Below are 24636 nucleotides of genomic sequence, written 5' to 3'. Positions count from 1 at the left end.
TCATGGGCATTGTGCCTGTATAACACATTTAGGAATACAATGCCTAGACCCAGCCCTTTTTTAACCTTTTTAACCTATGAGTTAAGGGGCTATAGCAAATTCATATTTTTGAGTTTATTGTTAGGGTGTTTTCCATATTTTATTTAGAAATAGCTGAGAGGAGTGAACAGACAATAGTCCAGGTTACCTTACATGGATAGTTGGTTTTCAGAACATCATAAGTCCATAGAACTGACGCTAGAAATATTTATATATTAATGTTCATATTGATTAGAGACCTGTCTGCTCCTGACAGCTTCCTTTCGTGGATTCTAAGAAGAAATTGAGCATCCTTGGAGTTACTCCAGTTGTGTGGTAACAGCCACTATGCAAGAATTGCCTCTCTCCATCTACAGACAAATTACTGTCCAGAAAAGGACACACATGCAGAATAGTCGACTGATTATATCTGCCTAGACAGAGTAATCAGTCCTTAATAATCCTGCATCACCAAGGTCTGTCAGATGATTCTGGGCCAGAAGGCTGAAGATTTGATGTTCCAACATTCGGTAGTATAGGGGCTTTTCAGGTGTTCAGAGGACTCTATAAATTGGCTAAGTTTTAGAAGCTATGCTTTGTGCTTCCCACAATTATAGTTAACTCAGTCATTCTGGATTTCTGACGGGTTGAAAACTTATAGCTATTTACTGTAAGAGAAAAGATTTGAGTGGATGGTAGTCAGCTGACATTCATCCTAAAGCCAGGTTCAGAACTAAATGTTTTAGTTAGGATAGATGACAGAGGTGCTGGTTAGTCAACAAAAGGATGGACTGGGTATTAGGACTATCTTGTACCTCACTGGTACAAATTGGCATAATTATGCTCTAATTGTATTTTGCGAGAAAACTTTCATTTTAACAGGAAGGGTGATGTGTAGGAGGAGCTAAGGTAGGAGGAGTACTGAGAGGAAGAAAAGGAGTAAGAAGAGGAGAAGAAGAAGGACAGGAGAAGCTAGGTGATGAAAGAGAGAAAGAGGGGGAGACAGGGAGGCAGATATTCATGTATCTCCACCAGTCAATGATAGTTGTTATATCTAGGTTGGTCAGTGGGTTACACCTCTGATTGAAAAATTCTAAACTTATAATGCTTATGATTAACATTATTTTTAAAAATGTATAAATGCAAAAAGGAAAAGGGGGAATAGGATAGGGGTTTTCTAAGGTGGGGGAATGGGGAAAGGGGATGGCATCTGAAGTGTAAATAAAATATCTAATAAAAAAATTAAAAAAACAAAAAACAAAACAAAAAAAACCAAATTATTCCCAAGAACAACTACACATTCATAAATAAGCAACTTGCTATAGAGTAACAAAAAGTGAGCAAGCAAGGTAGATTTCTCAGCCTGTTTCTCTTACTGGCAGGCAACAATTTGCAGTTACAATGAAGAGACCACTTATTTAATTATTTAACTTTAAAAGTAATCTTTAAGAATCTTAAAAGATTCATGCATCTTATTTTAAAATTACAGTCAGATCTACTATAAATCATCAGGGTACATACCTACTCATCACCAATACTTATTAAATTATATCAGGAATCTGAGGACAATGGGTATAAGAAACCAATCATCAGCAGTCCAGCCTCACTGAGTCAGGCTAGCCAGTGATGCCCAAGTTCTTGTTCTCTGACCATAAAACATCCTTAGCATAACTAATAAGACTGTGGTTTTCTGAACTTCAGTTATTCCCTAAGATTTTTCCATATGAAAGTCAGTAGAAAAAAACATATTAACCTAGATTCACTAACAATTTTATTTTTCCAAATGCTTCTCAAAGTGGTGGTCTTAGCTTACAATCTATATCTCTCAGTTCTTTTCTAGGGTGGTACATGCATCATTAATCTTCTGAAGCAGAAATTCCTGAAAAAGACAAAGTACTATCATTGTTAATATGAAAGATATTGCCCAGTATGTAGAGTGGATGGATCTTTAGAGCTTTCATACAATTCTTAGATTAAGAGGGTTGTGAAAGCAACCGGTAGATCAGGACCCCACAACACTCTAAAGTCCTCAGAACACTTAATTTTTAGGGTTATGCCTCAACTAATGCACACACATAGTGGCTGTGCTAAGTGGTAGCAGCACTCTATGAGTTCTAATGCTATCTGTCGCTCCTCCTGCATGGACCTTAGCAGGAAATTGGCACGAATAAACAAAAAGAACTAAATGAGAAGGGGCCATGAGCGGAGAATGCAAAAATTTATGGAGTTGTATCTACATTGTTTACAGATGCCATAAAGGCATGAGAAATTTTATCTTACTATATATTTCCTTTACCTTCTTTAACTTCCTTTTGTGGTTTTTTTTTTTTTTTTTTTTTTTCAGAAAACGAGTATGAACACAATGATTTTCTTGCCACATTTTGCAACTGGAATAATGTGACCATAATTTATCTTCATGATACCAATAAAATATCAAGCAAACGCTTTCTGACTTCATCTCAATCAATGCATGTGATTTAGTCTGGGATTTGAGACCTTAGACACAATTTGTGAATAATTAGGACCCTAAATCCTTGATGTTTCTGCCTTTTGATCTATTCATATCCACAAACCAGTTGCCACTGTACTCACAGTTTCTTACCTTCTAAGACAAATACAGTTTGTATATACAAATTACATATATGTATATTATATATGAATATAATATGCACATTATGTATATGTACTTAATACATATACATGTATATTATCATCAGCTGATATATGTATATTATATGCATATATGTATATCATAAATCTTTGACTAATATTATTAAACACTTAGAGAAACAAAATGTATGGTATAATTTTAATGAAATATTAAAAACAGCCAAGCTTTTAATATTTTTAAAATAATAGTTTACATTTTCTGAAATTCTTAATGTGTTTTGGCATATCATTTTCTGTATATTTTATTTGTCAACTATATGGTCAGAAGTGGTGTAGAAAATTTGCATATAAGGGAGGTTATAACAAAGCACCAAATAATAATATATACAACAATCCACTGTGTTCTGACATGTTCCTTGATATTAATAACCCTGATTATTATTCAATATATATATTGACCTTGTCATAGCAATGCTCAAAGAGTTTACATAATGAATTAGAACAGAAAATTATTCCAGTACATATGGTATCAAATATATACAATGCCAAAATCTTGCATAATTTTTCTCACACTTTTTTGTTGCTTTTTTGTTTCTGAATATTAGCCTATATATGAGCAATAATAAATAGCTTTTTCAGAAAAAAAATTAAAAATTTTAAAAATACTTCATTTTGAATATAAAATATAGTCTTCTGATTATATTTTCACATATTTTTCACTTTCATACATTGCCACTTCACAGACTTAAAAATCTGTCAGGAGCCATAATGGGACAAGCTAATAATTAGCAAGTGATCATCCTGAAATGGCTTGCCTTAGATTATTATATAATGTGCGACAAGTGAGCCCTTATTCAGCTAGGCTGTAAGAGACGTATTTTAGGAAAGATTCCTGCTATTAATATGCTTTTACTATTATTATTATTAAACATATGTAACAATTACTAAGCAATAGCCCACCTACCTCATTTGGAGCAGATCTCTGCAGATCCACAAAGATGTACTGTCTTGTGATGCTATATAGACAAATAGATGACTTCTTAAGTCTTAATGATGATTCTATAAGAATTCTTAAAATCATATCAATGAGTATTAAGCTTTTTTATAGTGGGACTGCTATTAGGTCCCTTTCTGATAGTCAAAACTGCAATGAGAACTCTGCCAGTCTCCCAGACTTTCTAACCAGAAAGTCTTTCAGACCAGACTTTCTCCTGTTGGGAGCTGCAGTGAGTGTGTCAGCATTTGCCATTACAAGATGGTGCGGACATCCTGTCCTCCCACTAGTAAACAACTGACTGCGCAGGTGCAAAAGGCAGAAAGTGTGCCAAAGTCACTGCCCATCCCGGGGCGTAATATGGGGTGATGAGTGAACAGCCAATCAGAAGTGAACACGTCACTCTAGGGTGTATATAAGCAGTGACTTTTCTAGTCTTTCCGTCTTTTCGCTTCTGCTTATACAAGAAGTAAAGCCTCGTTGTAGTAACCACCCGAACATTGCCTCACGTGTCCTTTTTTGCAGTGAAGAGGACACGGAGGGGCTCAGAATATCTGGCGCTGAAAACCCTGGAATTTCAAGGCGCAGCGGAGACCCCCCAAGTTTTGGGGAGGGTTAAAAGACTACAGGATCGAGGTACGTCTCTGAGAGGTATGCTTGGGGTGGAAGCCTTCGTTGTGAGCGGATATTCACCCATTTCCGCCTCTGCAGTAGTTGGCCTCTTGCTTGTGTTTTCGCTTTTAGCTTATTTGTGTTGTGAGGATTCAGCCGACAGCACAGCTACTAGGGCAAGTCAAGAGGTTTCAAGAGAGGTCCACTCCAGGCTATCAGAAACAGGGCGTGTTAGCCGGCATCAGGCTAAAGAGCCTGGAGATCAGGCCAAAGAGCCTGGAGAAAAAGATCAGGCCAAGGAGCCTGGAAAAGGGAAGCAGGCAAAAAGGCCTGTACAAAAGAAGCAGACCCAGGAGTCTGGTAAAAAGAGAGAGTACTCAAAAGAAACAGGGGCTACTGCAGAGCCTGTTAAGATTAAGGACCCTCCACCAGTTGGTGGAGAGAGAGTGGAGGACAAAAGGACCCTCCTTTATGACAGAATCTTTGGGGAAGCAGAGCAAGCAATGCCAGTGATAGAACAGATGATCTTTGAAAATGCCACAGCTGAATGCCATGCAGCCATTGTCCCTCATAGGAACAGGAGGCTACAAGATTGGCTGAGAGCCTGTTGTGGCCTGGGGAGGGGAGATGTTTGTGTTTGTTCCACAGGTGAAGACAATTCAATTTGGGTCCCTATGCGGCTGGTGCAGATTGTGAAGAATGAAGCCAGATTGCAAGATTATGACTCTGATTCTCCTGATACTGATGTTCGGTTTGGGGATAAGTATACCACTATGGGCCATAGTTAGATCTTGGCCTGTTACCATGCCAGTACATTCAAATTCTGCAGTGCTGCCTTTGTTTACAGCTATTGAGTGTTACTTGGTTGCCCGTCCTCAGGCGCACCGGCCAACAGCCTGAGTTATATAATGCTACAAGTTTTCCATTAAATTTTACACTTTGTTTTGTGGCAGCAAAACTTTATAGCATAAAGGTAATCTACTTGGTGTTGATCTTAGAGAAAATAGATTGCTTACATTGTTAAAGATTGGTTTTGTTTCTCAAAAATATGGTTATACTCTAATATCACAAAAGAGGCTTAAAAATATAGTTAAACTGCCAATATTCCATTGGCTACAGTTGGTAGTTCAACCGAGAGTTTGAAAATTTTTGATTTGCCTATGTTTATAGAGAAAAGATACAACACGTGTCTTTTAAGGTTTACAGTTTAAATTTAAGGTTTAAAGTTAAAGTTAAAGTCAAAATCGCACAATTCAGGCCTAGCCAAGCCTCAGAGAACAGGCCTGAGGGAGGTTAAGCACATTTACATTTGAATTAAGACAATGCAGACTGAGCTGCAGAAGCTCAGGTGCTAAAAGCTCCTTTTGTTCTGGGTCTTCACCACCAGGTCCTAGAAATGTGCTTACCGGAATTCGCCTTTTGTCTTCATTGTTTCTTGTGAGAAGAGGGATAAATCTAAGACCCAAAGACTTTACAACAGTCTGTGGGCTAAAAGTTATGATTATGCTGGAGACATTAAAATTATGCCTACTTCCCTCCATGAGTATAACTGTACCTGCTGATAAAATATTGTTCAAATTGTTTTAATTTCTTTATATTCAAAGTTGTTAAAAATGAGATGCTTTGGATTCCTCTAATATATGTAACAATTATTAGAGAATAAGGTTGGCTTTTATCCAATATATTCATTGGACTAAAAAAGATTGGTTATTAAATTAATCCAAAATAAAGTTCAAATTTAAGATTTATACAGCCTAACTTGCCTACTCCAGCTGCCATTTCAGTTATATAAATATTGTTGTTGCTTTAATACAAAAAATTAAGAGGTTAAATCTTTTAGTGTGTATTATTCATTGTGTGATACTTTATTAGTGGATTTCTCTAAAGAAGTTTTTTCCACAAGCCTTTGCTCCAATATAACGAGCTTTAAAAATTTTTTTGGAGTACTTGTTGCTCCAAGACCATGTGGAGCAGCTCACGGATGTGGTTCATATGAGCTGCGTGTCAGCAACCCCACATCTAGGTATTACACCTCTGAGATTTGTGAATGATACATTTGTTCAAAGCCATAATCTTTCTGCTTATTTAAAAGAGAATTGGACTGGGGAGTTGGACCAGGTGCAGCAGCAATTGCAGATCCGGATCTTGAGCCTTGATGGAACACGAGTGGACCCTGTTACCCCTAGCGATTTTACTTCTTGAATTTCTTCTGCCTTTTCCTTCTTTCTTAAAGGGTGGGGATAGGCCTGTTTGGTGCAGCCCTATGTTGTGGATTAGTGTTCTAATGGTTGGTCTGTAAGCTCAAAGCCCAACAAAAACATGACAAGGTCGCTGGCGCCCAAGCACTCGCAGCCTTGGAGCAAGCATCTCCCTCTGAAATTTGGCTATCTAGGCTAAGAAAGTAGCTGATGACTGAGACCCTCAGTCGATGCACCCCAAAGGTTCAGCCCATTGCACTGGGTCGATGGGAGGTCTAAGTCCAGCCAGCCCTTGCCTGAATAACTGTGGTACCTGAATATTTAGAGGTGTTTTCGAGTGGGTACTCGACAGGGAATGTTCCACGAGTGTGGATAGATTTCCTGAAAGTATGCCTGATTGCACAAAGGTTTGATGCCAAGAAACCTCCCCTGGTGGCGCCCCAGGGTAGAGGCTCCCTTTCCCCGTCAAAAGGCATCGAGATGGGTATGGGAAGTAAACCCATTACAATATCCCATTTTGCACAGGGGATCAGGCCTCTGCTTTTCCTCACTGAGTTGGTGCCGTGCTTGATAGGCAATAGGCTGTTCCATCTTAAATATATAGATAGGGGGAGATGTTGGGAGTCGCAGTGAGCATGTCAGCATTAGCCATTACAAGATGGTGCGGGCATCCTGTTCTCCCACTAGAACAACAACTGACTGCGCAGGTGCAAAAGGCAGAAAGTGCGCCAAAGTCACTGCCCATCCCGGGGCGTAATATGGGGTGATGAGTGAACAGCCAATCAGAAGTGAACACATCACTCTAGGGTGTATATAAGTAGTGCCTTTTCCAGTCTTTCCGTCTTTCCGATTCTGCTTATACAAGAAGTAAAGCCTCGTTGTAGTAACCACCCGAACATTGCCTCACATGTCCTTTTTCGCGGGCTAAGGGGACAAGGAGGGGCTTGGAACATTCTCCTACTCAAAGCACATTCCAAAAGGTTATAAAACAAAGGTCACTAAAAGGGAACTCACAATTTATTATAGGTGCTAAGACAGAAGATAAAATATTGCCTGGGTTTATCTATGCAAAGCTTCACTAATTTCTTAGTTATACTTTTAAGCCTTCAGTGAACCTATGGAGCTAGGCAGGTGATAGATGCTTAACCAGATAATTACTCCTAATGGATATGCATGTAAACATTCTCTGTTGTAAACTTCTATTTCAATTTATGATTTGATTTTTGGTGTGAACTTGTGATGAACTTTGTAACATGTGACCATGTATTCTGAAAAATGTATAAGTACTGAAGACAAAGACAAAGAGAGGTTTGTTAGGAGCCGTTCTTCCCTTCTTTTCCTTTTTCCTGCCTAATGTTCTTTCCATTAGAACTTTTTCCTTATTAAAATTTTTTTCTTTTCCCCACTCAGGATCTTTCCACTTTTCCCCTTAGATAGCTTTCATAGAAAACTTTTTATACTTAGTAATAAACTCTTTAATAACTCCTCTAAGTTTTTTTTTTTTCCTGTGACCTCAGGCTAGCAGGCATAAGTGAGGGCCCAGCAATTCCTGCTGAGAGAGTACAAAAGCTATTTACTTAATCCTTTGCTGTTTTGGGGCTGAGGTTTTCCTGAATTGATAAAGTATTAAATTGCCTTCTAAATATTCTATATCTCTATAGTACTTGCTCTCACCAAAGAAGCATCCTTTTGCAGCTAATGAAAGCTCTTCTATCATAAACTCAATTACTGAAAATGCAGAGTATAAGTGACTATGGAGTTTCTTCAACAAGCTGTACACCAGAAGCACAACCCTTACACCTATGGTTCTGGGAACTCCAAAAGAGGGGGTCAGGAAGAAGTTAATATCCTGAGTACTGAAAGGATTGTTGTAATAGTGTCTTCTAAGTATGACAGAGACAGCACCAAACTTACATAAGACCACATCAGCCAACATGGTTGAAGGAAGGCTCACAAGCCCCCACACTTAGCTGAAGAGTTCCAGCCAATTAACAGCTTGTAATGGAAGAAAAGTCAGTTTTCTCCAGGAACAAGGCCTGTGACAGGTTATCATTGTCAATGTTCAGGCCCATAGTCAAGTACATATGAACAATGCTAGTTAGACTCAGTGGGTATTACATATATGTTTGTAAACACACCCAAAATAATAATAATAATAATAATAATAATAATAATAATAATAATAAATAAAAGGCTTAGATAATAAAATGTTAGAATTTTCTAAGTTGGGAAGATAAATTTCAGATGGAAATTCATTCCCCTCTTTATTAAAAGAAAAGCAAACAATTTTGGGGCAGTACAGACACAAAAGAACTCATCAATTAGGCAATTTTATGACATAATTAATTACCATTTAGTTTTTAAAATGAACTTTCTAGGAGGTGTAATCATCATCATTCTCACACTTTACAGGACATACAACTAAGGCAAGTATACATGAAGCCTGAATCAGAAGTTAAGGATGAAACAAAGCCCAAAGCTTGCATCCTTGCTGTGGTGTACTCTTTTCCATTTTTTTTTTTTAAATCTTCAGAAATGTAGAGGGGATAGGACAAGGAGTAAGTACAAAAAAAAAGTACTTATCAGAGGATGTGATTGGCACCCACGTAAGGTCTAGGTTTTGAAAAAAAGAATTATTTTTTTTAATTAGTAAACTTAATATAATAAACAATAATATTTGTTAATATTTTGTTTTATTTTTGTCTTCATCTGAAAATGCTCACTGTGGTTGAAGAATTGATTCCTCTCATGTAAACATCATAATATTTACAGCCTTAGAACTATGAGCCTCTATAAACCTTCCTTCTTTACAACTTCTACATTGTGTCAGTAGCCACAAAATATAGTCTATATTAGACAGTATATTCTCCCTGAGTGTATTCTTTATTTTTTTATTCTTGTGATAAAATTTGCTAACCAAAAGAAAGTTAAGAGAGACTTTATTTGGGCTTACAATTCTAGACGAAGAATTCACCACTGTGGAATGACATAACAGCAAACAGTAGCTATACATAGCAAGTGGAACAGGAACCTGAGAGCTCACATGTTCAACAGCCAGCATAATACTAAAAGGATAAGCTGGAAATGTACTGAGATTGTATTATCTCAGAGCCCATACCAAGTGACATACTTCCTCTGGCAATGCTGTACTTCTTAAACCTCTCTAAACATCACTACCTTCTGGGATAGCATTAGAATCATATGGAGCATTTTCAATTTCACAGAGTAGTGATTTGAATAAAAATTTTTCCCCATAGGATCATATATTTGAACAGTTATAAAATGAAATTGTGGTGCATCAAAATCATCTAAAGTTTGCTTGAAAATTGAGAAATTCATGCTTTACATAACAGTAGAGTACATAGTAGTTTGAGCAATACGCTAAGGAATATAAACACAGAGCTTCAGATAACTAAACCAAGATGGCCCCCAGTTTTCCACTGGATCTGCTTATTCTGGTAAAAGAATGAGTTTCACATCAGCAACACTGATTACCTTCATCTGAAACTTCTTGAACACTTCTCAGAACCTTATTCTCCTCAGGACATGCTGCTTTTCCTCTAAGTTTCAGTTGCCATTTCTAATTCTCTGCCTGCTTTTGCTGCCCCCCCCCCCCCTTTTTTTTTTTTTCATGAAAACTCCTTCTCTGGGAGAATAGATTTAGTGTTCCAGGATGCACAATATGTAAGTGAAAATGAATCCATGAGAATTATTTTGCATTTGCACTTTAACCTGTTTGACAACCAGGGACAACGTATCTAGGGATTCCTTAGTTCTAACCAAGATGTCTGAATCACTATCTCCAAGGCTCAGGAAGTGTGATGGAAGTTAAGGTAGAAAGAATGTTAGAGTCAGAGGTCGGGGAGGAATCTTAAGAGCTGATGTCTTGCTGGCTGTGGTAGTGAACACCTTTAATCTCAGCATTTGGAGAGGCAAAAAACTCCTTTGTGAGTTTGAGGCAAGTTTGGTCTACAAAGTGAGTTCCAGGACAGCTGGGACTACATAAAAAGAATTGCCTTAAAAACACCCCCTCAAAAAACAAAACAAAACAAAACAGAATAAAATAAACCAACCAAACAAAAAAACCTGTGTCTTCCAGAGACAATTGTCATTGCTCCCATGTACTCACTGCAACTGTAGTTACAAATCCCTCATCAAAAAAAGACTCTTTTTACAACAGATAGACGATGTTACAGAAGTTCACAGCTTGTCAATTATAGAGAATACATGAACGTAGAGTGCCCAGCCTTAATTAGTATATCTACAACACAACTGCTGCACATTAGGTTCAAGTGATCCTGTGCAAGATAGAATGGATAGATTGAAAATGTCAGGAGACCAGGAGGTGATTATGAGATACTGTTTTCTAGCTATAACGTGAAAGCTGCATAAAAAAAAAAAAAAAAAAAAAAAAAAAAAAAAAAAAAAAAAAAAAAAAAAAAAAAAAACTCAATAATATTGTTACCTGACCAATACCTGCATAGTGAAAATCATGCTCTATATGCCAGAATGGATTGAAGAACATGACCCAACACTGAAGTTGTGTGAGATTTCTTAGAAGCTGTGAGAAAACTTCATGAAACCAAGATAAGGGTGTTATGACTTTAATTTATTCAAAAACACAGATTTGTTCTTAGAATGTGTGTTTGGGCCACTCCCATATGTAGCAGCTAGGAGTGAGTTTACTCCAGATAAGTCATTATAACTGGCTGTTGTTATTTATGTATATGCCTCTATGGCAGTGGTTCTTAACCTTTTTTTCTTTTTATTTATTGGATATTTTCTTTACTTACATTTCAAATGTTATCCTCTTTCCTGGTTTCCCCAGGAAAGCCCCTACCCTACCCCCCATTCCTGCTTCTATGATGGTGTTCCTTCACCCACTTCTGCCTCCCCACCCTGGCATTCCCCTTCACTGGGGCATCGAGCCTTCACAGGACCAAGGGTCTTTCCTCCAGTTGATGCCTGACAATGCCATCCTCTGCTACACATGGAACTGAAAACATGAGTCCCTCCACGTGTACTCCTTGGTTGGTGGTTTAGTCCCTGGGAGCTCTGGGAGGTCTGGTTGATTGACATTGTTGTTCTTCCTATGGGGTCCCAAACTCCTTCAGCTCTTTCAATCCTTCCCCTAACTCCTCCATTGGGGACTTTATGTTCAGTCCAATGAATGGCTGGCTGTGAGCATCTGCCTCTGTATTTGTCAGTGTCTTGCAGAGCCTCTCAGGAGACAGCTATATCAGGCTCCTGTCATCAGGCACTTCTTGGCATCCACAATAGTGTCTACATTTGTTGACTGTGTATGGGATGGATCCCCAGATGGGGCGGTCTCTGTATGGCCTTTGTGCTCCACACTTTGTCTCCATATTTTTTCCCATGAGTATTTTGATTTGCTTTATAAGAAGGACAGAAGCCTCCACACTTTTGGCTCTTAACTTTCTTAATGCTGTGACCCTTTAATAAATTTCCTCATGTTGGGGTGACCCCAGTTTTTGTTGCTACTTTGTAATTTTGCTACAGTTATGAATCACAAATATTTGATACACAGGATATCTGATAGATAATACCCAACTGGGTCTCAATCCACAGGCTGAGAATCACTGCTCTACAGGAAAACATGTTTTTGCCACCCAATTTATCCTTGTGATTGTACAATTTACTCTACTCAGGTGATTCGTCCCAGCTCTCAGGGTGGAAATTGTATAATGTTCTGGATAAAGTTGGCAGTGTGAGACTTTTCTCTGCCTTATTTTCAGGCTCTATTCTCCCAAGCTTCATGACCCCAAGAGTGGTAAAAATTACCTATAGATCAAAAGCCATAGGCCATCAATAAATGCTGAGGGGTAGGGGTGGTGGTGCGTGGAAGCAGAAAATCAGTTTTCTGCAGGTATAAACTCACTGATAAGTTACCCAATTAAACACATGTATGTATGGTCTACAATAATTTAACTCAGTTGTTTGTGTATGTTTAGGTAGATAAACAGACAGAGCTGGATAGGGGAAATGATGTGAATGTATTCAACTTATTTTGTTTTTGATTTTTTGGTTTTTAAATATTTTTTACATTCCAGCTCCTACCTCTGCAGATCCTCATTCAATTTCTCCTCCCCCTTGCCTCTGAGAGGGTGTTCTCCCTACCTCACCAGCCTTCCCCCTCCTTGGGGTCTACAGTCTCCTGAGGACTAACTGAATCTTCTCCTACAGAGGCCAGGGGCCTCGGATCAGATCATGTGGAGCTCTTTGGGGTCTGGTTTAGTTGAGACTCCTGGTTTCCTATGGGGTTGCTCTCTCTTTTAATTTCTTCAATCCTCCTAATTCAACCATAGGGGTTCCTGAGTTCAGTCCAATGGTTGAATGTAAGAATCTTCTTCTATCTCAGTCAGTAGCTGGCAGGGCCTCACAGAGGATAGCCATGCCAGGGTCTAGTCTGTAAGCACATGATAGAGTTGTAGGGTCAGGCCTTGGAGCCTCTCCATGAGATGGATCCCAACTTCAACCTGTCTACCAGTCATTGGACATCATTCTTTCAGTCTCTTCTCTATTTTTTTTTTTTTTTTTTTTTTTTTTTTTTTTTTTTTTTTGGCTCTGCAGTTCTTTTAGACAGGAACAATTCTCAGTCAGGAAGTTTGACTCTGAGTTCTTCACCCTGTCAGTCAACTTGAGGCTGCTGGAGGTGGACTCTTTGAGTTCTCTCTCCCCAATATTGAGCATTTTGTCTAACAGCACACCCACTGAGTCGTGACAATGTCTCACCTCCTTGGTCTCTGGTACTTTATAGAGGGTCTTGCCATTTCCCACTCCACAAGGCTGCTTATTTCCATTCATTATCTTGGCCCTCTGGGATTGTCTCCTGTTCAATAATTCCCATATCTAATCCTACTCCCCTTTTTTCCCTCTACTCTCCCATCCATGTCCCTCCCTCTCTCTGCCTTCTGTGATTATTTTCTTCCCACTTCTAAATAGGATTGAAGCCTCCTCATTTAGGCCTTTCTGCTTATTATACTTCTTATGGTCTTTATGTTTTATCCTAGGTATCCTATAGTTTTTAGCTCATAACCACTTATCAGTGAGTACATATCATGCATGCACATTTGAGTTTGAGTTACCTCACTCAAAATGATGTTTTCTAGTTCCATCCATTTGCCTGCAAAAGTCATGACGTCCTAGTTTTTAAAAGCTGAATATTATTCCATTGTGTAAATGAACCACATTTTCTGTACCATTCTTCTGTTAAAGAATATATGGGTGGTTTCCAGCTTCTGGCTATTACAAATAAGGCATTCTTAAAAGGGCTAAAAAACAATTATCTGAATTTCTTTCAATTCTATTTCCAAAATGAAAACAAATAAATAATTGCTATTTGTCTTTTGGTATATAGTTCATTAACATCTCCTGTAGAGTATAGTTTATAATCAAACAAGATGCATGAAAACAAGCAAACAAAAAAAAAACTGACTCCAAAATCAAAGATGCTATATTTCTCATTATGTTATCCTTGAATAAGACACCCTGATCTTCTGAGTACTACACCTGTTTTATTTGCAACTATATTACTTCATGCATTTTCTCTGAAATATTTACTATTATTTCATAGTGAGCTGTGATTTCATTAACTTATGTTTTTGTATCTTCTGTTGTTCACAGTAAACTACTCCAGAACAAATTCCAAATTAAGTGCATCATTTTATTAAGAAGAAGAAGAAGAAGAAGAAGAAGAAGAAGAAGAAGAAGAAGAAGAAGAAGAAGAAGAAGAAGAAGAAGAAGAAGAAGAAAATGGGGAGTTTCTTTAGAGTTTTCAAATTACTACAAAAATTTACTTTCTTTCTTTGTAAGAAGAAGGATAATGGGCTAATTAATATTATTTTGCAAAGTAAAGTTTAGATAAATAAATTGCAGTTGAAGATTAAGCCATTTAAATAAGAATGAATAAATCCAAATTTGTATTTGGATGATTTCTGATTAGCTCAGATGTTTGGATGCTTGATTCCTAGCAGGTGCTGAAGGCTCTATCTGGACAGACCATGGCAAGCACAGGCTGAACATGGCAAACCAATCATTACCAACAGGTTGTGCTTTTTATCCATTGCCCCTTGTTAAGTTATTTGCTGCTATCTCTGGCTGATTCACATTCACCCACCTTTTCTCATTGCCTTGCTTAATAGAGGATCACTTTGCATTTGGTTTGTGATTGGTGTTTCGATGTGGTCTGTGCCTAATCTGCGGTCCAGCAGGGAACATCACACAATATGCTTGTCCCTTTATTATTATGCCAATGTTGTGGATAAAGAACCTCCATTTCTTGCTAGGCATCCATCCTGGTACACACTAGCCAATTGCCTCTGACTCCAGTCCCTAGAAGAAAAAGTTCCTGTAATCCTAATTCAGTAGTTCTATCCTCTCAACAATGTAAAGCCATTGTTACAATATGACTGCTTGTTTTGCTTCTGTAAGAAGAAGATACCAAAAATTTGTTTTGAGTTTCCTTAATCACTTTGCTTGGCAGAATAGAACAGATTTCCTTGCTTGCATATATATTGAAAATCCTCCTGTGGTTTTCTCTCTAAATGTACTCCCTCATACACTCTCTTCATGACAAAATTGTATCAGAAATTATTTCTCCTACAAGCAGCTAATCACAAATCTTTAATTATAATTGGATTGAGTCTATGGTATTTTCCCAGTGTTCACAAACTCCATAATACTACAGCTTGAATTTGCCCCACATACGTGCCCCTTAACCCATCCCCCTATTCTGTAACCCAGTTCTAAATATTTTGACCCCCAGATATCCAACAGTATCTGATTGATAAACACTCTTCCCTTTCTGTCCTAAACAGCCCCCAGATTATGACAGTCATTGAGCATCTGATGTCCTTGCTCTGTCCTGTTGGATGGTGGACACTGTACCCTATCCTGACCTCCACTGATTATGGCGGACTCCCTTGGATGGCCAGTGGGTACTATAAATACATTCCATTCAGTTTGGCTTAGTTGGAAGTTTTCTTTCACTTTTGGTGACAACATCACTTGCATCCAGTTTCCCTCTGTTCCCTGTAAACAGAAATGTTCTGGACAGGTCCTCAATTTCTCCTGAGACTTTTGTTCTGCTTTTGTTCATGGACCTTGGCTGATAACACTTTCCTTCCAAATGTGTTCACAGGGCTCTGGACCCTGGCTCAAGTACACCATTAGCAAAGGAAATGTGCTCTCACCATTCCAAATGAAAACGCCAGCATACACTCAAAATTACTAATATGTCCAATTACTAAAAGTATCCCTTATGCGTGATAAAACCCCAAAAAAATAAAAGAAAGAAAAGTTTTACAAATTTATGGGCTTAATGATTAAACAAGAAGATATAGCAACTCCATTTCTTGGTGAGGAGCCATCTATGAAAGACTGAGGCTAGCAGGTATCCTTCCTGGATATGACCCACCTTTTTGCATAGACTAAGATGTGTGAGCTCTGAGCCAAGATCCCAGAGACTTAATGTCAGGATTGCTTATTGCAGTTGATTTATATTTTCTGTCATTATTACATTAATATAATAATCCCTAGGCATTAGTCCATACTATTGAGCATATTTCCTACATATAAATGAAATTTCATGAATTAATGCTGCTTAGATAAATTAATTATTTCATAGAATTCCTGATTAGATTCAAATAATCTTAGGAAGGAAGTTTTAAAAGATGGTTTTATTAGTTTTGCTAGAAAGATGAAATAATGTTAGAATCAAGAATAGAATGTGCCACCACTGCTCAGCATCTTCTCTATTTCCTCTCCTTTCAGATCTCTTCCTCCCCTTTCATGATTCCCTCTCCAGTTTTGTAACCTGCACACCCACATATATAAACATGCACAGAACTGCACAGTTAAAGGGGCTAATTTTGTGATATACTTTTATTTCTGAAACAAGATCTGATATATTTAAAGTAAGGTGAAATAAAATTAAAATTAAATAAAAAAGAATAGAATGATCCCTATTCTCAAAATAGTAAGTAACTGCTACATGATAAGAAACTCAGTGAGCTTCCATACAATAATAGAATTACAGTACATACAATAATAGAATTACAGTAAAAAAGAGAAATAGGCTTGCAAAAATTTGTGTTCACAGAAAAGCATTGTGGCCAAAGGATGAAGCCACACATGTGCAGTATGGTAAAACAAGGTCATATGAAACTGTTGCTTTAATTTTATAATGAGCTTACAGAATGAAACATTGCTTTAAATTAATATCAAAACCCTTTTGTAAGTCCCATTTTGTGTAACATATTATCTATGTGGAAATTTTCTAAAAATTTTTGTCTATAAAAAGGCCAGAATAAAGAAATAAACATGATGTGGTGGCTTGGGAGTCACTGCCCCATTCATTCATCCATCCATCCACCCATCCATCTATCCATCCATCCATCCATCCATCCATCCATCCATCCACATATATATTTATCTAACTGTATGTGTGTGTATGAATATATGTATGTATGTATATGTATGTACACTTAAGAGTTATAAGAGTTCAGAATTCCTTGCTGAACATTCTTTTCAGCCCAAGATAATTAGGTTATGTTCTGTCAGTAGTATTGACTCCATTAATCACTTGATCCATTCTGCACCCTATCTGCTCCCTTCCAGATATGGAAACCCTATATAATTCAGGAAATTCACTAACGCTATTGCTCTTTGTGAAATGCTACATCTCCACCTGTCCTTGCCTTTGCCCTCCTAGACAATCTGCGCCTCTGCCTGCCCCTACCTACTTCTCAATCCTACATGTCCTGCCAGCTTATCTGCCTATTTCTTCTATCTTTTTACATGCACTTCTGCTTGTCATTCAGACTTTTGCTGAAGCTCTGCAGAACACAGTGACGGACAAACTGCCTTATATTCTGTAGCCTCTTACTACTGCATCTATGCTTGGAGTAACAACAGCAGAAATCAGAACAGCCAGCACGGACAATTGTCTTGTTGAGCCAATGCCCCTGCAGCCAAAAATGTCACACATGCACTCTCTACCCCAACAGCCTGGACTGGCTGGTTTTGTGTGTCAACTTAACACATGCTGGATCTTCTCTTACGTAAGAGAAGATCTAGACAAAGGAAGACCAAAGTGTGGATGCTTCAGTTCTTCTTAGAAGGGGGAACGAAATAATCACAGGAAGTACAGGGTAGGAAAATTTGGAAGGAAGAGATGAGTAGGAGAAAAAGGAGGGGCAGGAGCAGGTATGGGAGGAGACTGGTGTGATATACAGAGGATCAGGATATTGAAAAGAGGTGTGTAGCAATGGGGGATGGGGAACTGGATGTAGAGATCAGAAAGTCCCAGATGCCAGGAAAGCAAGAGTCTCCCAAGAACCAATGAGGATGACATTAGCTGAAATACCTAACAAAGGGGCAACAGAACTTGTAGAGACCATATCCAGAAGTTAGGCAAAGTCCCTGGATGAGGAATGGAGCCACCCACCAATCTCAAAAATTTTAACTCAGAATTGTCCCTGTCTACAGGAAATTCAGGGATAAAGAGTAGAACACAGACTGAAGGGAAGGCCATCGGAGACCACCACACCTGGGATCCACTCCATATGCAGCCACCAAACCCAGACACTATTGCAGATGCCAAGAAGTGCTTGTTGAGAAGAGCCTGATACAGCTCTCTCTTGAGAGGCTCTGCCAGAGCCTTCCTAGTACAGATGGGGATAATTGCAGTCAACTATCCTACTGAGCACAGGAACCCCAGTGTAGGATATACAGGAAACACTGAAGGATCTGAAGGGGTTTGCAACCCCATAGAAAGAGCAACAATATCAAACAACCAGACCCTCCAGAGCTCTCAGGGACTAAACAACCAAACAAAAAGGACCCATGGCTCCAACTGCATATGTAGCAGAGGATGGACTTATCTGGCAACAATGGAGCGGAGGCCCTTGGTCCTGTGAAGACTTGATTCTCCAGTGTACGGGAATGCTAGGGCTGTGAAGTGGGAGTGAGTGGCTGGGTAGGGGACCACCCTCATAGATGCAGAGGGAGGAGAGATGTGATAAGAGGTTTGCAGTGGGGAAACCAGATAGGGAATAACATTTGAAATCTAAATAAATAAAATATTCAATTAAAAAAAAAAAAGAGGCATCCATTAAGGAAAAGCCTACATGAGATCCAGCTGTAAGGTATTTTTTCAACTACTGAGCAAGGATGAGAGTGCCAATGTTGGGTGGTGCCATCCATGGGCAGGTAGTCCTGAGTTGTATAAGAAATCAAGCTGAGCAAGTCCAGGGAAGGAAACAAGTAATTAACAACCCCCCCGACCCCGCCCATGGCCTCTGCATCAGCTCCTGCTTCCTGAACTGCTTGAGCTCCATCCTGACTTCCTTTGGTGCTGAACAGCAATGTGTAAGTGTAAGCTGAATGAACCCTTTGTTCCCAAACTTGCTTCTTGGACATGATGTTTTGTTCAGGAAAAGAAACCCTAACTAAAACATAGCCCAAGGGAGCAGCAACCTCTGGAAAGTCCTACTGTCTACTTTAGATGGCTTGCAGCCACTGCAGAGCAGTATACCAGTGTCTAGAGCCTGTCATCTTACTCCTTTTGTCAAAGATGCTCGCCAATTTCTTTCTTCCTCTGAGGCACTGTTGCCCCAGGCCACACACACATAACCACCTCAACACTCTTGCCTTGGCATGTTGCTCATAGCTGCCTGCCTTTACAACCAAACTTAGGCACAACCACACCCAAACAGCTCTTTTCACAGATTGATACTTTATTAAGCTGGGAAGAAATGGTAAAGTGTCTGCTTTTTGACTCAGGCATAAACACACCAAGAAAAGACCATTAGTTATAATTTTTAGGAAGAGAATGGTGGAGGTCTGTGTTAGAATTGGCTAGGATACAGTGGTGTATTTGTTTAGTGGATGTTAATTAGGTAAAGCAAAGTGGGCTTTCGATTGCTGGACTCAAATACATTGATAGCAGGACCTTGGTAGTGAGCCTCAGAAGAAGGAAGTGGCCAAATGAAGAAATATACTTTGAGGGGTGGGGCTAGCATTAGGAATGTAATATATCAGTTGTTTAAAACCTGTTATTTAAAAATGTGAAAAAGTTTTTAAAGCCCATACTGTTGTAGAGAGTAGGCAAGAAAAAAGAGTGGGACATTTAGGCCAGGTCCCAAGTACCTGGATTATGGACAATTGCTGGAAGAATTTGCAGGAAGAAACAGTAAAAGAATACTGATGATCTTAGATTATTGTTAACCCTGAAAATCCAGGATGACAGACACCCAGAAAGAAAGACAGCAATCAGAAGTTGCATGCTGTTCATTTTATTAATATAGTGAAGCTCCAGTTCTGATCCTTTCTGGCAGTGGAAAAATGTTGCGAGGGAACCATCTTCTTATTCAATTTCCGAAATTAAAAAAAAAAATGATAAAGCCTGGGTACAGAGAGAACATAACATGCCAACAATAAGCATTAAGAACATTTTTCAAGGAAACAAAAACAAGAACAAAGAACAGGATGAGATCAGTGTACCCTTTTGAATTCATGAATCCCAGCAAGGAGGTAAAGGACCTTAGAAAGAAATTGAGCCTTCTTGCCAGAAACATATAAGACATAAAATAATTGTGAAAAAATTGGGGGAGATATTCCTCCAAAGACATATATTCTCTCAAGAAAAGATCATGTATTATTTAATAAAACTATTTGATATTGGATCCAGGACAATGTAATTTCTACATATAAAGGTTGTTTACTTTCTATAATCTGAAACATAGAGGAGTTCTGTTCCCTGCCACCCACAAGTGGATAAATGAGTCACACCTGTAATAGAATTCCAGTTTACTGAGGTCCCTGGGGTCTACCCAGTTGGGGTCCTTGTGGTGGGCCTTGTTGGTTTCCAGCCTGAGGTGGTCTCTGCTGTGGGCCTCCTGGTGGGGGTGGGCCTTGAGGAGGTCTCTGCTGTGGTCCTCCTGGTGGGGGTGGGCCTTGAGGGGGTCTTTGCTGTGGGCCTCCTGGTGGGGGTGGGCCTTGAGGAGGTCTCTGTTGTGGTCCTCCTGGTGGGGGTGGGCCTTGAGGGGGTCTCTGCTGTGGGCCTCCTTGTGGAGGTGGGCCTTGAGGTCTCTGCTGTGGTCCTCCCTGTGGGGGTGGGCCTTGAGGTGGTCTCTGCTGTGGGCCTCCTTGTGGGGGTGGGCCTTGAGGAGGTCTCTGCTGGGGGCCTCCCTGTGGGGGTGGGCCTTGAGGGGGTCTCTGCTGTGGTCCTCCTGGTGGGGGTGGGCCTTGAGGGGGTCTCTGCTGTGGGCCTCCTTGTGGAGGTGGGCCTTGAGGAGGTCTCTGCTGTGGGCCTCCTGGTGGGGGTGGGCCTTGAGGTGGTCTCTGCTGTGGGCCTCCTGGTGGGGGCGGGCCTTGAGGTCTCTGCTGTGGGCCTCCCTGTGGGGGTGGGCCTTGAGGTGGTCTCTGCTGTGGGCCTCCTGGTGGGGGTGGGCCTTGAGGAGGTCTCTGCTGTGGGCCTCCTGGTGGAGGTGGGCCTTGAGGTCTCTGCTGTGGGCCTCCTTGTGGGGGTGGGCCTTGCTGGTTCCCATTAGCAGGTGGTCTTGGTTGGAATCCCAAAGGAGGTGGCCTTTGATTGAGGATCTGGTTTTGGTTCTGAAGTTCTGAGTGATAAAAGCAAATAATAAATGAGCTTAGTCATATCTGAGTTTGTTCTTTTTTATCTCAATGACCTTTTCACACAATATGGTTTCGAGATAGCAATGTTTTTATAAATTCATGAAAAGCTCCTCTTAACCCATACTTTCACTGAACAATTTCATCACAAGTTATAATTAATGGGCTTAATACATTTCTTTGAGGAGTCACAAAGAAAAGAGACACTAACACATTCATGTGCTTTTCCTACTGAAATCAACTGAAATAGAGGCAACCAGGGTTCAGAAGAAGACATTGAGAAATTCTTGTTTCCATGTAGGAAACAAAATCACACTTCATCTAAGCTACATTTTCTAGCAACCACACCAGTTTTACAGAAAAAGTAAATTTCTCCTGTCTTCTGGGAATTCAGACCTCTGGCTTATTGTAATTTGTTACCCTACCCTTTAATGTTTCTTATTGTCAAAAGCAGAGAATTTTTGTCTGAAAATTTGGGAAACTTACATTCATTAATTCATAAAACAAGAAATGACAATACATAAAACATAAATCATAAAACACCCTGCTTATTAAAGGTAGGTAAGGTGATTAAAGATTTATTATTATTTGCTTGATGATATTGGGAAAGATTGTACATAGATGGCTGATGTTAAGCAAAGCAAAGGATAGACTCAAACGTGAATTCATAGAAGCAACTAGCATTCTACAAGTTGCAAAAGATTTTAGCTACAGTCTGTCATTTCCTGAGGGAATTTTGAACCACTAATAGGAAAATAACCTGCTAGCAGTAATTTGCAGCATCTCTGGTAACTGTTACTCTGAGTATCAACCACCACTTAGTGACAACATAAAATTTTCGTTTGGTTATCATCATTTTACTTAGAATTTTGCTGCTTACACTAATAAGTGATATACTTGTTCATCTATCTATTTATCTATCATCTATCTATTTTTCTATTGCTATGTAATTTAAAATATTTATCTCTTTCTAATTCAACTCCTATCATCTGCCTTACTGTCTTCTCAAAGAAATGAAATATGAATAAATATTTGAGTAAATAATTAAACAAATAAAAATGATACATTGAAATGTTGAATGAATGGAAAAATAAAAATTGGGAAGATATTAATGTCCTGAATAATAATTTCAGGTTTATTACTTCAGTTGCCATCCTTCAAATGGCTCTGATATGTGCTTTTCTGTCATCTTCCTTGATGAACTAGACAGAATGGCTTCTGGCATATATAATTTATTTTAACTAGGATAGTGTCTTCATATCTGAGTTATCCATTTTTAAAAACCAAACACTGTGTGGTCTCATTTATCTCTCATCTCCTGTACTCTGTCCCATCTCTCTCCTCCCCTGCAGTGTTGCCTCCTGTTCTTTAAGAAGAGTCATAGCACCCACACCCTTATTCTCATACCTTCACCTGGTTCCTGAGCAGAGCTCAGGGCCAGCAGGACCACTGTGAACAGGACCACCAGCATCTTGGAAGAGGCTCTGGAGTTTCTCCCAAGTCTGTGCTGGAAGAAGCAAGGCACTGCCTTTATAAGGAGTAGCAGAAGAATAGTACCTTTGAATTCTAAACTATGTTATTTCATACTTAACTGAGCAGGAAATCTTGCATCCTTTACTCTACACTGGGACTTTTGCCCAGCAGAATGAGGTAAGGAAGAGTCCAGTGTTTTTTTTCTAAATGATACAACAATAATTGAAGTTAATTTGCAAAAAACTCATGTGTAAGAGAGTACCCCAGATATTGAAGTTAAGGACTATCATTATATGAATATCTCATTCTATTTCCTGATATTATCTGTGTATCACTGTGCATTGGTGTTAGGTACTGTGTATACACATGTGTTTATATTGTCAGTAGTGATTTATATCCCAATTGAAGATGGCCAATGTCTCTGATCAGGAGTATACCTTAAACACTATCACTTACATGTGTCATTACTTGTACTATAGTTACTTAAGACTGATGGTGTTGAGGCTATTCATATACAAATTTCAATTTTGACAGAACACTTAAAATCTCTAGCATGTTAAGCCTCAATAAGAGTGCACACAATTCTCTTGACCTAACCCAATAACAGCAACATTGGTCAGTAAAACATGTGACTTCTTTCATCTCGAATATCCCAGCACACCTGGCCTCACAAAATGTATGGTTTTTACATGAGTCAGTATCATAAATTTGTAATTCCTTGATGAGTTATTTAAACATTTTATATTTCAAAGATGTATAGACAGCTCCATTTTGTAAATTGTTTGACTTAAGTAGCTTAAGCATAGACTTATGGATCTGATCATTTCCATCTTCGTGTTCCCCTCAATGGGACAAATGTATAAAGTTATCATTGTTTTTAATATCAGTAATATCAAGCCCCAGGATGCCGTTCAACACAGGTTATGTGTAACTTTATTATATCAGTGCATCTCAATTTCTCTTTTCTAAGTATATATTCTTTTTATTTTGAGTAGGACTCAGTCCTCTATTTTTGTATTTCATCTTATTCTTGAACAATTTTAGAGACCCAAAGAGAACACTTTAACTTTTATCATCAGATGAAGCATATTCAGAATATGAGCTTGTCAAGCATCGGTTTTCCATTTCAGTATTTTTGTCTATTTCTATTTCAAAAATTGTTCACCAGATGCTTTCTTTCCAAAAGATTTTCTTGTGTGCCTAATATTCCTTTAAATAGAACTTTAAATAGAACTGCCTTTATTGTTATTTCTCATTCTTTTTTTTTGGAGGGAATGCTTTGATTTTTAACAATTCTCCACTCAGAAAATCTATAAATAAAATTTTGTGTGTTTCTTAGGTTTACTAGAATGTATGTGGCATTTTTGTCCTACTTTCTTAGAGGGAAGTTAGAGCCACATAACTGATAAACCTAGATTTGAGACCCTTGTGCATTGTAAGTCAATAGGTTCTATGCTATGCTTGTGAATATTTAGGTTTTTTTTCCGTTTGATTGTAGAGAATCATGTAGAAATACTCCCTCATCAATTGACTATGTATAGTATATGCTATGTGACTCTTAAACAATGGGCAGTGTTATGGTAACATTTGTGGGGTAATTAGACCTGTACTCTAAGGAAACTTTATTTGCCATTCACCAATAACATTTGCTTATGCTAAAAACAAACTGTTTTTCTTGTTTTTGTGTAATTTTTGAGAAGCAGAATTTTCGTACACCAGACAGGACTCTCTACTCATCAACATACCACGGGCTGTAACTTCCATAAAATCTACATAGCAAGGGAGCCTGAAAATATGTTGTTCTGTCCAGGTTGTCTCAGAAATGGACCATAGTCAAGAATCATGCAATTTGCTCGCTAGTACTGAATGTTGACATGCCTGGAAAGTCAGCATTTTTCTTGACTTGTTGAAAACAGGAACATAACTTTCGATTCTTCCAAAGATCACTCAGCTCAGGACATTTCACTGACCTTCTCAGTATCAACAATGTGTGAAGAGATTAGGACATCTTTAAGGAAAAATATCATCTGTGACCTCAATAGGCACAACTGAAGCATAAAACATAAAAGAGCTGAG

At 38.8% G+C, this 24636-nt stretch overlaps 1 protein-coding gene across 1 annotated transcript; it reads right to left on the bottom strand.

Annotated features, from left to right (window-relative positions):
* Window positions 1-20262: 20262 nt before the first annotated feature.
* Window positions 20263-22576, bottom strand: LOC117714699 (uncharacterized). The gene is made up of 2 exons (XM_034511293.2): window positions 22495-22576; window positions 20263-21074 (listed from the first exon to the last, which is right to left on the bottom strand). The coding sequence occupies exons 1-2, from the start codon at window positions 22556-22558 to the stop codon at window positions 20263-20265; spliced, it is 876 nt and encodes a 291-aa protein (XP_034367184.1). The 5' UTR covers window positions 22559-22576.
* Window positions 22577-24636: the final 2060 nt, after the last annotated feature.

This window comes from Arvicanthis niloticus, chromosome 9 (genome assembly GCF_011762505.2).
Source record: "Arvicanthis niloticus isolate mArvNil1 chromosome 9, mArvNil1.pat.X, whole genome shotgun sequence".
In the NCBI taxonomy this organism is placed as follows: Eukaryota; Metazoa; Chordata; class Mammalia; order Rodentia; family Muridae; genus Arvicanthis; species Arvicanthis niloticus.
The sequence above is the reverse complement of the archived record's forward strand: the minus strand, read 5'-3'. Positions and strand labels throughout refer to the sequence as shown.

Excerpts from the sequence above, each read along its gene's own strand:
- LOC117714699 (XM_034511293.2), bottom strand. The coding sequence starts at position 22,558 with ATGCTGGTGGTCCTGTTCACAGTGGTCCTGCTGGCCCTGAGCTCTGCT. Across the intron at positions 21,075-22,494 it reads TGCTCAGGAACCAGGTGAAG|AACTTCAGAACCAAAACCAG; the intron begins GTATGAGAATAA and ends TTTATCACTCAG.